At 44.3% G+C, this 12,987-nt stretch overlaps 2 protein-coding genes across 3 annotated transcripts; both read left to right on the top strand.

The window, feature by feature from the left end:
* Positions 1–64: 64 nt before the first annotated feature.
* On the top strand, positions 65–1,769 carry LOC114215962 (gamma-crystallin D). The gene is made up of 3 exons (XM_028112190.2): positions 65–73; positions 165–407; positions 1,497–1,769. Exons 1-3 carry the CDS (start codon positions 65–67, stop codon positions 1,767–1,769), a joined length of 525 nt encoding a protein of 174 aa, XP_027967991.1.
* Positions 1,770–8,567: 6,798 nt separating this feature from the next.
* On the top strand, positions 8,568–10,975 carry LOC114216002 (gamma-crystallin F-like). 2 transcript variants are annotated; one of them, XM_088022072.1, is made up of 4 exons: positions 8,568–8,576; positions 8,668–8,910; positions 9,433–9,440; positions 10,708–10,975. In XM_088022072.1, exons 1-4 carry the CDS (start codon positions 8,568–8,570, stop codon positions 10,973–10,975), a joined length of 528 nt encoding a protein of 175 aa, XP_087878198.1. The 2 variants fall into 2 exon arrangements, with proteins under 2 accessions (XP_087878198.1, XP_027968049.1); XM_028112248.1 differs by lacking the exon at positions 9,433–9,440 and having other exon boundaries at positions 10,703–10,975.
* The last annotated feature ends 2,012 nt before the right edge of the window (positions 10,976–12,987 follow it).

Consider the following 12,987-nt stretch of genomic DNA (forward strand, 5'->3'; position numbering starts at 1 on the left):
CAACCCTCCTGCTATATAGACGCGCGCGCCAGGGCGGCCCATCACTGACCTCCATCCACCAGCCATGGGGAAGGTGAGCCCAGCGCAGCCGCAGGCCGGGAGGGGGGCCCGCACGCCGGGGCCTGGGGCCAGGCCTCTGAGCCTTTCCCTCCCTTGCCTTGCAGATCACTTTCTACGAGGACCGCGGCTTCCAGGGCCGCTGCTACGAGTGCAGCTGTGACCACCCGAACCTGCAGCCCTACTTCAGCCGCTGCAACTCCATCCGCGTGGACAGCGGCTGCTGGATGCTGTATGAGCAGCCCAACTACGCGGGCCACCAGTACTTCCTGCGGCGCGGGGACTACCCCGACTACCAGCAGTGGCTGGGCCTCAGCGACTCCATCCGCTCCTGCCGCCTCATCCCTCACGTGAGTCTGGCTCCCTGTGGGGACACAGAATGGAGAGTTTCCAGCAAAACTTAAAACATTTGGAGTAGTGATCATTCCGAATGATTGAGGGTTTGGACACGAGACAAGCTATGGTAGAGTAGCTCCATGTGGTTGGCCCCAAACAGAAGCAAAGCGTTCCCAGGTACCCATTAATCCACAAATATTTATTAAGAATGTGTTGGCTGCCGCGGGCATGTACGAGCTATAGGTCCTGTTCTGGAGTAACTTACAGTGGAGTTGCAGAAAAACCACTAATATCCCATAGAAGAATAATTAAGTGAAAAAACACATGGTAGTTAACAGAGCAGATAGGGGTTGAAAAAGAAACTTTTGCCAAGGGTCCATTTTTTTAAGACCTCTCTCTCTCTTTTGCTCCCCACTTGCATATTTTGGTTTACCCCACCTATACCAATAAAAGCACTTTCTCTCAGTGGAGAGAAACACAGAGAAATTTTATGCACATACCCACATGTATTTCAAATATGTTTTAAAACGCTAAAGTTTTTTAAAAATTAGTCCTGGGCCTTAACTGATTTTTCTTTCTCATTTTTCCTCATTCTATTCCTAAATTATTAGACATGAACCGATTATTGTCTGAAAGACTTAAGATGTTTAATTTTGCTTTCCACAGAAACAGAAATATCCGAGTCCTTGGTTATTTTTCCAAGATTTATCTTAAACCCAATGCAAGGTCATTCATTTCATAAACTGACTTTACTGTTCAAACACACATGCTTGAAAAATTAAAAATATCTCTTCAAAATGGCAAAAATAGTAATAAGCTGTTAAAAGTTTGAGCTTCTCTCTGGTATGGTGAGCATGGTTAGTATTTCATCCTGGGAAGTATTTAAATATAGGGAGTGGAACTTCCTTCTTAATGCTTTCTATCATGCTTCGTGGTCTTGAAAAAGTACTGAGTCTCTGCCTTTGAAAATGGGGACTATCTAAATATTGAAAATTAGTTAAGGCTCACCATATATCTAAAAATAGCTTGCGCCGGACTGCATGCATGGGTTGCAACCATTTCACGTCTTGCTTTCCTCCTCTTTCCATCCCTGGATGGGCCAGGCTGGCTCTCACAGGATCAAACTCTATGAGAGGGAAGATTACAGAGGCCAGATGATGGAGTTCACCGAGGACTGCCCCTCTATTCAGGACCGCTTCCACTTCAATGAGCTCCACTCCCTCCACGTGCTGGAGGGCTGCTGGGTCCTCTACGAGCTGCCCAGCTACCGGGGGCGGCAGTACCTGCTGAGACCGGGGGACTACAGGCGCTACCACGACTGGGGGGCCACGGACGCCCGAGTGGGCTCTCTGAGACGGGTCATGGATTACTATTGAAATAAGTTCCTCGTCATTTCTCAATCTGGGAACTAATAAAATATTTTCTGTGTGCTCCTGGCATTGGCTTGCTTGTGTTTTTCTTTTGCCCTCCTCTTACTACTCACACACACACATACACAAACCCACACAACGCAAGTGGAAACCGAGATGTGTGACCCAGAACAAATAAAACACGCCTCTCACAATAAAAACATGCCTTCATATTAAGGAGAACTTTACAGTTTGCGAAGCACTTTTATGATACGTTGTCTCATTGGATTCTCTGGTGTTTAAACAAGACGTTTCTTCAAACCAGATTATTAAAAATCTGTTCAGATTTCAGTTTTTCTCTGAGGAGTGAGGCCCTACAAAGCTGAGGTTCAGAGAGAGAGTGACCCAGTTATTAAAACGGGGATCCTGAAGCTGGCTTCCATGATGGGCTTCAGAAGGTTTTCGAATCCCCTAAACTGTATGTAAAAGTTGAGTTCACAGATCTCTGGTAGACTCTTTTGGTGCTGAGGCTGTCACATGACACTCCCTGGACACGGAAACCTAAGTGGAGGAATGCTGGTGGAGAAAGAGAGAAGAAATGGTTCCGGAAAAACTTCTGCCTTCCTGGTGGAGGGGAGGAGCTCCCCCTGATGCCACAATTCCCTCCTCTTTGGGCATTTTATACCCAAGAGGTGACAAGTGTGATGGAAATGCCAGAGTTTCAGAAATGCTAGCCTTGAGGTGGTCCAGCCCCTGAACCGACGTCTATCAGTCAGGGCTCTCCAGAGAACAGAACCAACAGGATACATATAGATAATATGAGGAGATTTATGAGAAGTATTACCTCAGCAATGGAGTCTGAGAAGTCCTGTGATCTATCTGCAAGCTGGAGAACCAAGAAAGCTGGTGGTGTAACTCAGTCTGAGTCCCAAGGCCTGAGAACCAGGAGCACTGGCATCTGAAGGCAAGAGAAGGTGGATGTCTCAGCTTAAGCAGAGAACGAATTTGTCCTTCCTCCACCTTTTTGTTCTAGTCAGGCTCCCAACAGATCGGATGGTGCATTCTCTACTAAGGACAATGCCAGCAATGTTTGACTTTCACAGTTTGTGTAATGGGAGTAAAATAAATCCAAATTCATTTATGCCACTGTAATTGGTTGTTCTGTTATTTGTAGTTCAACACACATTTCTAGCTAATACAGAGTATATGTGACTTTTTCTGAGGTGATTGTTGAGTACTGTATTCAAAGAAATTCCTATTGGAAAATGCAAAAAAAAAAAAGAAGAAGAAGAAGAAGAAGAACCAGGAGAAGAAGAAAGAAAGAGAGGGAAGGAAAGAGGAAGGAAGGAAATCAGGCACTATAGAACAATGAAGTCATTTGATTTTTAACATATTTTAGACCTGGAGGTCATCTATAACTTAGATAACTCATTTTATGTAAGGTAAGCTGAAGTCCAATTCTGATGTCAAACAATTAATAATAGAAGTGGCATCAGAAGCTAGAACCACAGCTCCGAGATCACTGATTTTCCATTGTGGAATCAGAAAGATTCTTGTCAAAGTAATGACAGCACTAGCTTACGGATTCTTACCATGAGGTCATTGCATAAGACCAAGCAGGGATTGAATTAAATAAATAGGATAACCCAAGGCTTCATTCTCTCAATCTATATCTATGCACATCCCCCCCACACAGTTAAATACACTTACATAACCTTGTCCTTGTACATATAGTATATGTGTGTGCAGGTGTGTTAGCACACTATACACATAAGGCTATAGGGGAGTAGGGCACGATATTCAATTACATTGGTTCTTCTGCTTTCTGTTCTGTCTTGTGCTCTCATTGCTAGAATTTTAGAAAGGAAGAAGGGTGTGTATGTTCAAAGACTGATCTGATCAAGTCATTTCCCTGCTTAAAAACCTTTGGTATTTCTCCAGTGTCAACAAGGGAAAATTCTTCTTACAAGAACTTAGCCCCAACCCATCCACTCCCTCTCCTGTCACCTGACGCTCTGACGCACCTGAGTCCTCCCAGCACACCAAGCATTTTCATGTCTCTTTGCCTTTGCTCACATCATTTCCATGCCTTGAATTACTCTTCTCCACCTTCCCTCTGGTGAGCAGCTTGTTCTCTAAACCTTGATCAAAATTCCACCTCATCTCAGGGCGCCTGGGTGGCTCCATCAGTTAAGCGTCTGCCTTCGGCTCAGGTCATGGTCCAGGGTCCTGGAATCGAGTCCTGCATCAGGCTCCCTGCTCAGTCGGGAGCCTGCTTCTCCCTCTCCCTCTGCCCCTCCCCCTGCCACTGCTCTCTCTCTCTCTTAAATAAATAAATAAAGTCTTAAAAAAAAAATTCAACCTCATCTCTCAGCCAAAAATGAATCTGAATTGCTTCAGGAACATTAGACTGGAAGTAGCAGAAGCCCCATATCAAAAGGGCAAGCGATACAGAAATCTACTAGCTCATGTGACAGAAGTATTGGGATGGCACAGGATTTAGGGATGGTTGATTCAGCAGCTCAGCAATGTCATCAGGGCCCCAGGATTTGTCTGTCTCCCACCATATTTAGCATCTGCATAGTCCTGGAGCAGGTAGGTATCCCTGGTGACCATAGCATAGCTGCTAGCTGCAACTGAGGCAGCATACAAGGAAGGCTGGGTGAAGACGATCACCCAGTGATCTTTGCCCACAACACAGTTGTGCCCAGAGCACGAATTACCAGGATTAAAGAAGACCTTGAAATGTTATCAGGTTCTTGAGTGTAAGCTTTGGTGATATAAGGTAATGGAATGGAAAGAGTAAAGGGAGAAAGACGGAGAAAGCCCAAGGAGGGAAAGGAACCAATAAAAAAAATATTTAAGACATTAATTATATTTATTATTGCTTTATTTCCTATTATAAAGTAAGAGGACTACAAGTACCTTAAAATAAACTGTTGTAAATGCTGCTTAATTCCCTTCTAATCCCTAGTATTCACCCCATTTTACTGTTTTCTTACAGCCTCATTAGAATTATTGAAATCAAGAAGTTAATATTGATAAAATTAACATAGATGTATTCCTTTCTTTTTGTTCATGGAAAATGTTTTAAATTGTGGTAAAATACACATAACATAAAATTTACCATTATAACCATCTTTAAGTGTTCGATTCGGTGGCATAAAGCACATTCACGTTGCCATGCGACCATCAGCAGTATTCATCTCCAGAACTTTGTCATCATCCCAAACTGAAACTCCACACTCATTCATCACTAAGTCCCCATCCCCCACCTCCCAGTACCCCTGGTAACCACCATTCCACTCTCTGTGTCCACGAATCTGACTCTTATATGTACCTCAAACAAATGGAATCATACAGCATTCATCCTGCCTGGCTCATTTCACTTAGCATGGTGCTCTCAAGACTGGTCCATGTTGTGGCATTTGTCAGAATTTCATTCCTTTTTAAGGCTGAATCATATTCCATTCTATGCATCTACCACATATTTTGCATCCATTCATCCCTCAATGCACATTTGGGTTGCTTCCATCTTTGGGCTCTTGTGAATAATGCTATGAACACTGGTGCACAAATACCTGCTTGAGTCCCTGCTTTCAATTATATTGGGAATATGCATAGAAGGGAAATTGCTGGATCATCTGGTAATTCAATGTTTCACTTTTTGAAAAACTTCCAAACAGTCTTCCACAGTGCATGCAACCTTTCACGTTCCCACCAGCAATGCACAACATTTCTAATTTTTCCACATCTTCCCTAACACTTGTTATTTTCTATTTTATTTTTGTGTTTTATAATAGCCATCCTTACAGGGATGAAGTAGTATCTCATTGTAATTTTGATTGCATTTCTCCAGTGATTAGTGATGTGAAGCATCTTTTTATATGACTATTGCCCACTTGTTTATCTTCCTTGGAAAAATGTCTATTCCTGTCCTTGTACTAAAAATTGGGTTTGTTTTTGTTTGTTCATTTGTTTGATTGGTTGGGGTTTTTTTGGGTTTTTTTGTTTGTTTGTTTGTTTGTTTGCTCTATGCTTCTTGTTGCTGGATTGTAGGAGTTCTTTAAATACTTTGGATACCAATGCCTTATCAGATATTTATGATTTGCAAATATTTTCTTACATTCCATGGCCTTTCACTCTGTTGATAGTCTCCTTTGTCGCACAGTTTTTATTTTGATGAAGTCTACCTATTGCCTATGCTTTAGTGTCATATCCAAGAAATCATTGCCAAATTTAGTGTCATGAAATTTTTCCCCTCTGTTTCCTTCTAAGAGTTTATGGTTTTAGTTCTTTAGGTCTTTAATCCATTTTGATTTAGTCTTTGTATATGGTGTAAGGTAGGAGTCTAACTTCATTCTTTTGCATGTGGATATTCATTTTTCACAGTACCATTTGTTAAAAAGACTCCTTTTCCCATTCAATGGGAACCTGCCAACCTTGTCAAAAATCAGTTAACCATATATGTGGAAGGCTTGTTTCTGGGTTTTTCTGTTCTCTTCCGTTGGTCGATATGTCTATTGTTATGCTAGTACCACACTGTTTTGATCCGTGTGGCTTTGTAGTACTTTTGAAATCAGAAAATTCAAGTTCTCCAGTTCTGTTCTTCTTTTTCAGGATTGTTTTGGGGATTTAGGGTCCCTTGAGATTCTATGTGAATTTTAGGAGGGATTTTTTTTTATTCCTACATAAAAGTTATTAGAATTTTGATAAGGACTCCATCGAATTGTAGATCACTTTGCATAGGATTAATATCTGAACAATATTGAGTCTTCCAACCCATAAACATAAAATGTATTTCCATTTATTTATATCTTGTTTCCTTCAGCAATACTTCTCAGTGTGTAATACACTTACTTTAAAAGAAATTTAACATATGGTGAGCATTTTCCATATACTTAAATAAATTCTTTACAAATATGATTTTTGGTAGCTGCATAATATCTCATCAAACAGATGTTCTATAAGTTACCTAATTAATGCCCTGTTTTGGACATTTCATTTGTGTCTTTTTTTATATATATTATAAACCATAGTCTGATAACATACTACCATACATAATGTTTGCATGTACCTTTAACTATTTCCTTTGGAGAAATTCTTAAAGATGAAAGTATCAAATCAAAGAAGTGAAAATTAAGAAGGGTGGGCAGATGGGCAAAGATACCTTTTTTTTTATCGTGGTAAAATACACATAACAGTAAATTTACCATCCTAACCATATTTAACCACATAGGACAGTAGTGTTAACTATATGGACATTGTTGTGCAATGGGTCTTTAGAACTCTTTTATCTTGCAGAACTGAAAGGAAATTTTAAAATACACATCAACAGTGCTTTTTTAATACAGGACTATGGTTTTAAGTTTTCTTCTATAGCTTCCAAATTTTCTATAAAAGTAAGAATTTTTAAAAGAAAGGATGTGAATAAGGTTTATTAAACTTGTGTGCATCAAATGAAATTTGTTCAGGGAAAACGATTTTTTAGCATTAGATTTTGGTGGCAACAATCCAAACTAAAGAATGAAATAGTGTTATCAGTTTGTTTCAAGTTGAGGAACTGCTTCTTCTGAAGCAGTGGTTCTCAACCAGTGTTGATTTTGCTCCCCCAGGGAACATTTTCAACGTCTGGAAACATTTTTGGTTGTCACCAATAGGAGACTAATGCTATTAACATCTTATGGGTTGACACCAGGGATGCTGCTAAACATCCTTAAATGCACAGGACAACCACCCACAACAGAATTTTTTGACCCCAAATGTCAAAATAGTGTGAGGCTGAGAAACTCTGCTCTAAAGAGAGCTGAGCATCAGCAGCTGCTGGGGATGGAGGTAGGGTCTTGGGGGAGGAAAGCAGACTCCAGCCCCTGGAGTCAGAGCCTTAACTACAGAGCAAGCAGGGCTTGCCCAGGGCTGGGAAAGGGAGAAAAGGCAGACGCTCTGTAAGATTGTAGGATTTTAAACTTGTTACATTTGCATGTTAACTTGTATTTATCAGCAGGTAGAACTAATCTTAGCACTTAGTTTGCAAAACTTAAATAGAAAGTTACCCTGTGAGTTGGAACCACCAGTGAGTCACCTCATGAATTTCAAAAGTGGGTCTCCACGCCTGTGCAGTGAGAGGCACCCCAGCTGAGGCCCTGGAGAGGACGCTGGTCCAGCCCAGTCTCCAGGGAGCAGAGTAGAGGCCGGTGCCTAAACCCGGCTTCCTCAAGGGCCAACGCCCCATCACCCTTCCTCAAGTGTTAGCAGTATCTCCTGTACCCACTTGTCAGCCTGTAGGGTCATGGAGAGCTTCTTCCTCTTACAAGGGAAATCCCATCTTACTTTAAGCATACTATGGAGAAGGCAGGTTCTTCCCCATGTTCCAGATTCTCACACCAAGAAAATGCTCTCCAATCGAAACGTTTCATGCTGGGGTCCATTCTGACCTCAGACTCAGTCACTACCTGGCTCTGTTACTCAAAAGGAGATCGTCTTGAACTTTAAAAAGAAACTAAAATATTTCATTGCAATTATTAACTCGGTTAAGGGCTTTTGCTCAGTTCCAAATTCCTAAATAGGCTTCATTTAAAGGCCCCAGAGGCATCAAGTGACAGTTTTAACGCGGGTCATCAGTTCGAAAACACTGGAGAGTCTAAGAGAAAACATACAATAAGTCCCCCACCCCACCCCCGCCGTAATTATATAGAAAAAGAGAGAGAGAAAATCCCCTCCTCACCCTGCGGGCCCCTTTTGTGTTGTTCCTGCCAACGCAGCAACCCTCCTGCTATATAGACGCGCGCGCCAGGGCGGCCCATCACTGACCTCCATCCACCAGCCATGGGGAAGGTGAGCCCAGCGCAGCCGCAGGCCGGGAGGGGGGCCCGCACGCCGGGGCTGGGGGCCAGGCCTCTGAGCCTTTCCCTCCCTTGCCTTGCAGATCACTTTCTACGAGGACCGCGGCTTCCAGGGCCGCTGCTACGAGTGCAGCAGTGACCACCCGAACCTGCAGCCCTACTTCAGCCGCTGCAACTCCATCCGCGTGGACAGCGGCTGCTGGATGCTGTATGAGCAGCCCAACTACACGGGCCACCAGTACTTCCTGCGGCGCGGGGACTACCCCGACTACCAGCAGTGGCTGGGCCTCAGCGACTCCATCCGCTCCTGCCGCCTCATCCCCCACGTGAGTCTGGCTCCCCGGCTCCTGCTGGGCCCTCCCGCCACCCCGGAGCTCTAGATGTGGCATTCAGACTACGGGGTGGCCACCCTCTGTTGCTGGCTCTATGTTCTCCTTTCCTTTGTGAATATCTCTAGGGTTTTCTAACACTGAAAATGTTGTGCAATGCTTTTAATTTAAAAGTTTATTTTGCCTTGCTAAAATTCAACTCACCTCTACTGGGGAAAAGAAATGCAGGAATTCCCAGGGTCCGTGGCACAGGTGAGGAATAAGCAACATGTTGATTCAGGCTCATCAGGTGGCCTGGGGCTAGTTCCTTGGGCTATTTCTCTCTCTCTTCATCTGTAAAATGGGGCCAATAAAAGCAGCTAATTCATAGGGTTGGAATAAGGATGAAAGGAGGGTAGCTAGCACATGGAGAGCTACCGCTTCCCCTGAATATTAACTATTATGATGATGAACATCAAGTTCCGGTTTTTGTTCACTCAGAACAAGTAACCAACAAGGTGATTCTGGCAGCTTCTGCAGAACCCACTGTTCCCCAAATCAACCCCAGCAGCCTGAAATCCCACAGTTGGGGATTCTCTAATCTATGACACAGTCCCCTGGAAAATGTACCACTTCTGCGAAGTGTGAAACCCCCTCAGGGGGTGTAATGCCTTGATGGACCCAGATGAGCACGAGGAGCCTGAGAATCCGGGCTTCTCCTTCCCCGTCCGGACTTTTCTAATTACAGACTTAAAGCTCCAGTCATTAGCTTCTCGTAAAAGAAGAAAAGGCTAGAATGGTTGCTCCATGTGCGCCGGGCTGCTGTGAAGACCAAATTAAATGATGTACATGTGGGTCCTTTCCCAACCGTGGGGGATAGCTTATTAGCAGTCATTCATACTGCAGGACGATGCTTGTGAGAACTTCTAAAGAGCGTTCCGTGGTGGGAGCAGGAAGACAGTGAGACAATCGGCACCCTCTGGGAAGGCAGATAAAAGAAGAGCAAGCGCTCAAGGAAAGACAGACAGGATTTGCTCAGGACAAACAGCTTAACTTTCCATTTTTCTAAAGGTTGGATACTCCCTTGGTCCTGTGCAGGCCTCCTTCATGATCTTGAGCTTCCCTTTTTATTAATGACCTAAAACTATTTTGCGCATACGTTAGAGCTGAGAACTGAGATCTCATCTTTGTGATGGCTCTTGCTTCCCAGGATGTTAGAGTAGCAGGGCTTAAGGCAGAAGAGACTAAGGAACGGCCTGCGCTGAAATGCCACAGCGCACCTGTGCGTCGCTTTCCAGAAAGCAATTTGACTTCCTTTCTCCCTCGCCTCTTCTAATGCTATCGTGATTCAAAATAATGCCTCTTGCTAGGGATATGTTTGTCTTTTTGTTTTAATATCTAATTATTTTTATATCATCCAAGGAGAACTCCAGACCACCAAAAGTCTATGAAGGATAGAGCAAAACAATTATATGCTAATTGTTACTTAAGAATGGTAGTAAATGGATCCAGTGTGTATGCTTCATAAAGGTTGTGCCCCCCCAAAAAACCCTAGGGAGCACCACTCACATATTCATCCATATCATGGTCTATGTGAATGGTGTGGGTTTTTTTTTTTTTTTTGAGTTTTGCAGTATACAACCTACCCAACTGTACACAGCAGCCCTGGTATTGGTAGTCTCCTTTAATTTGGTCACCTTTGATATAGAAAAGATAAAGAGATGCCCATTCCCCCTGGTGGGGTGTGTGGCTGGTTGTGAAGGGCTAGGTTTTCTGACTTTTCCTCATCTGCTGATTGCTGAACCCACAGACCAGTTCGCACAGGATCAGGATCTACGAGCGAGAGGACTACAGAGGCCAGATGGTAGAGATGATGGAGGACTGCTCCTCGCTTCATGACCGCTTTCACTTCAGTGAGATCCACTCCCTCCACGTGCTGGAGGGCTGCTGGATCCTCTACGAGCTGCCCAGCTACCGGGGGCGGCAGTACCTGCTGAGACCGGGGGACTACAGGAGCTACCGCGACTGGGGGGCCACGAGTGCCCGAGTGGGCTCATTGAGAAGAGCCATGGATTTCTACTGAAATATTTTTACTCTACCCTATTCTCCATCTGGGAGCTAATAAAGTATTTCCTGTGTGTTTCATGCAGACACGTGGTCCTGTTTTCCTTTCAGCCTCCTTGGAAGGGCTCAGCAGAAAGCAAGCTGGGAATAATGTGGATTTGCTTACACATATCGGTGGCACGGGTGGTATGGGGTAGCAGTTAAGAGCACAGCCTCTGGAGCCCAAATGCCTGGTCCAAACCCTTACCAGCTGTAGGTGATGGGGCAAGTTCCTTAGCGTTTCTGTGCCTCAGTTTCCCAACTTGTAAAACTTGGGGTAATAATATGCCCTTCATCTCGTAAGGTTGTGATGTGGATTACATAAGTTTTTATTTTTAAATTTTTAATTTTCTTACAATGGTGCCAGGCACGAAGTAGATGCTATATAATAAGTATTTATAAGACAAATGTTCCTTGGTTATTATGAAGTATTTGGACCTTATAAACTAGTGCTTTTCAAACTGTTAATGATGGATCAAGAATCACCTGCATCAGAATCACTCGGGATACTTGTTAAAATACACCCCCAGCAGCTTCTTATGCAAATGGCATTTGAGAACCATGGTTCTAAATCTAGTTTTTTGTACTACAGAATTAGATCCCAAAAGATTGAGCACCTTTTAGACACTGTGCCCATTACTGGGAAATAAGAATGAGTAGAGCAGGGGCGCCTGGGTGGCTCAGTCGTTAAGCGTCTGCCTCCGGCTCAGGTCATGGTCCCAGGGTCCTGGGATCGAGGCCCGCATCGGGCTCCCTGCTCGCAAGGAAGCCTGCTTCTCCCTCTGCCTCTGTCCCTCCCTCTGCTTGTGCTCTCTCTCTCTCTCTCTCTCAGTTAAATAAATAAAATCATAAATAAATAAAATCATAAATAAAAAAAAGATACTGCTCCAACATCTTCTGGTAACTTTTCAGCAGAATGCTAGGAACGGGACACGGAACAGAATCATCACACCCACATGACACAGGGAGTAATGGGGGGGTTAGGAGTCTCAAATCTGCCTGGAGTTAGATCTGACTGCTTGGGTTTGAATGGGAACTGATCTTGTGTTAGCCAGGCTAGAGTCTTAGGTCAAGTTCCCCCACACCCAGATCATGAACCAAAGATTCAGGAGGAGGTGATTTATCAGAGAAGTGCTTCCAGGAGGAAAGGTGAGGGAGTAGAGAAGCAAGATAGAGAAGGGCAGGAAACCACCTCAGCCTGATTCTGTGGAGAGCCCTTGAGCCGGGATCACCCTTTCTAGTGAATCCTGCCTGGAGGCAAAGGAATTGTGGGGGGAGGGCGGGGAGGCTGGTATTCCCACACCAGTCCCTCTGTCATTAGTCACTGGGGGAAGGAGGACACCCCATGCTCCCAGACCCTTTGGACTCCCTTCACCTGCCGGCAAGAGGCAGTCTTCAGAAAGTTGCTCCGTGAGCTGTATCAGACAAGTCTGCAGATGCTGGGCAGGAGGGCAAGCACGCAGAGCTGGAAAAGGATCTGAGGGGGTCCAGGCAGAGCACACCTCCTCAGGATGATAGGGCTAATATAATAACAGTGTGTCCCTTACACAGTGTGAGATTCAATGGTGTAATGCCTGTACATACTCAGCGCAGTGCCTGGCACATAGTGAGTGCTCAGCAAGTGTCTACAATGATGATTGTTATTAGGTTCTGTGGAGTTGGAAGAAATGGGAATAAAGGTGGTGAAAATGTTGTGGATAGATCTTGTCCCATAGGGAAGAAAACATGGCACATACGAGGGGAACAAGGAGTGATTCAAGTTGGCTGAAGTGTTAGAGACCCAGAGGGGAGAAGTGAGAGAGAAGGTAGTCAGATGGTTAAGGCCAGAGCTGGGAGGGAGGTGACATTAGTGAGTTTGTTTTTTTTTTAAGATTTATTTACTTGGGAGAGAGAGAGAGTGCTGGGGGGGGTGTGGGGGCAGAGGGAGAGAGAGAGGGAAAGAAGCAGACTCCCCACAGAGCACAGAGCCTAACAACGAGGGGCTTGATCCCA

Source organism: Eumetopias jubatus, unplaced genomic scaffold (assembly GCF_037043125.1).
Source record: "Eumetopias jubatus isolate StellerSeaLion01/CBP00866 unplaced genomic scaffold, mEumJub1_p1.0 scaffold_3, whole genome shotgun sequence".
Lineage (NCBI taxonomy): Eukaryota > Metazoa > Chordata > Mammalia > Carnivora > Otariidae > Eumetopias > Eumetopias jubatus.

Coding starts and splice junctions, on each gene's coding strand:
- LOC114215962 (XM_028112190.2), top strand. Junction 408..1,496: donor CCTGCCGCCTCATCCCTCAC/GTGAGTCTGGCT, acceptor TGGATGGGCCAG/GCTGGCTCTCACAGGATCAA.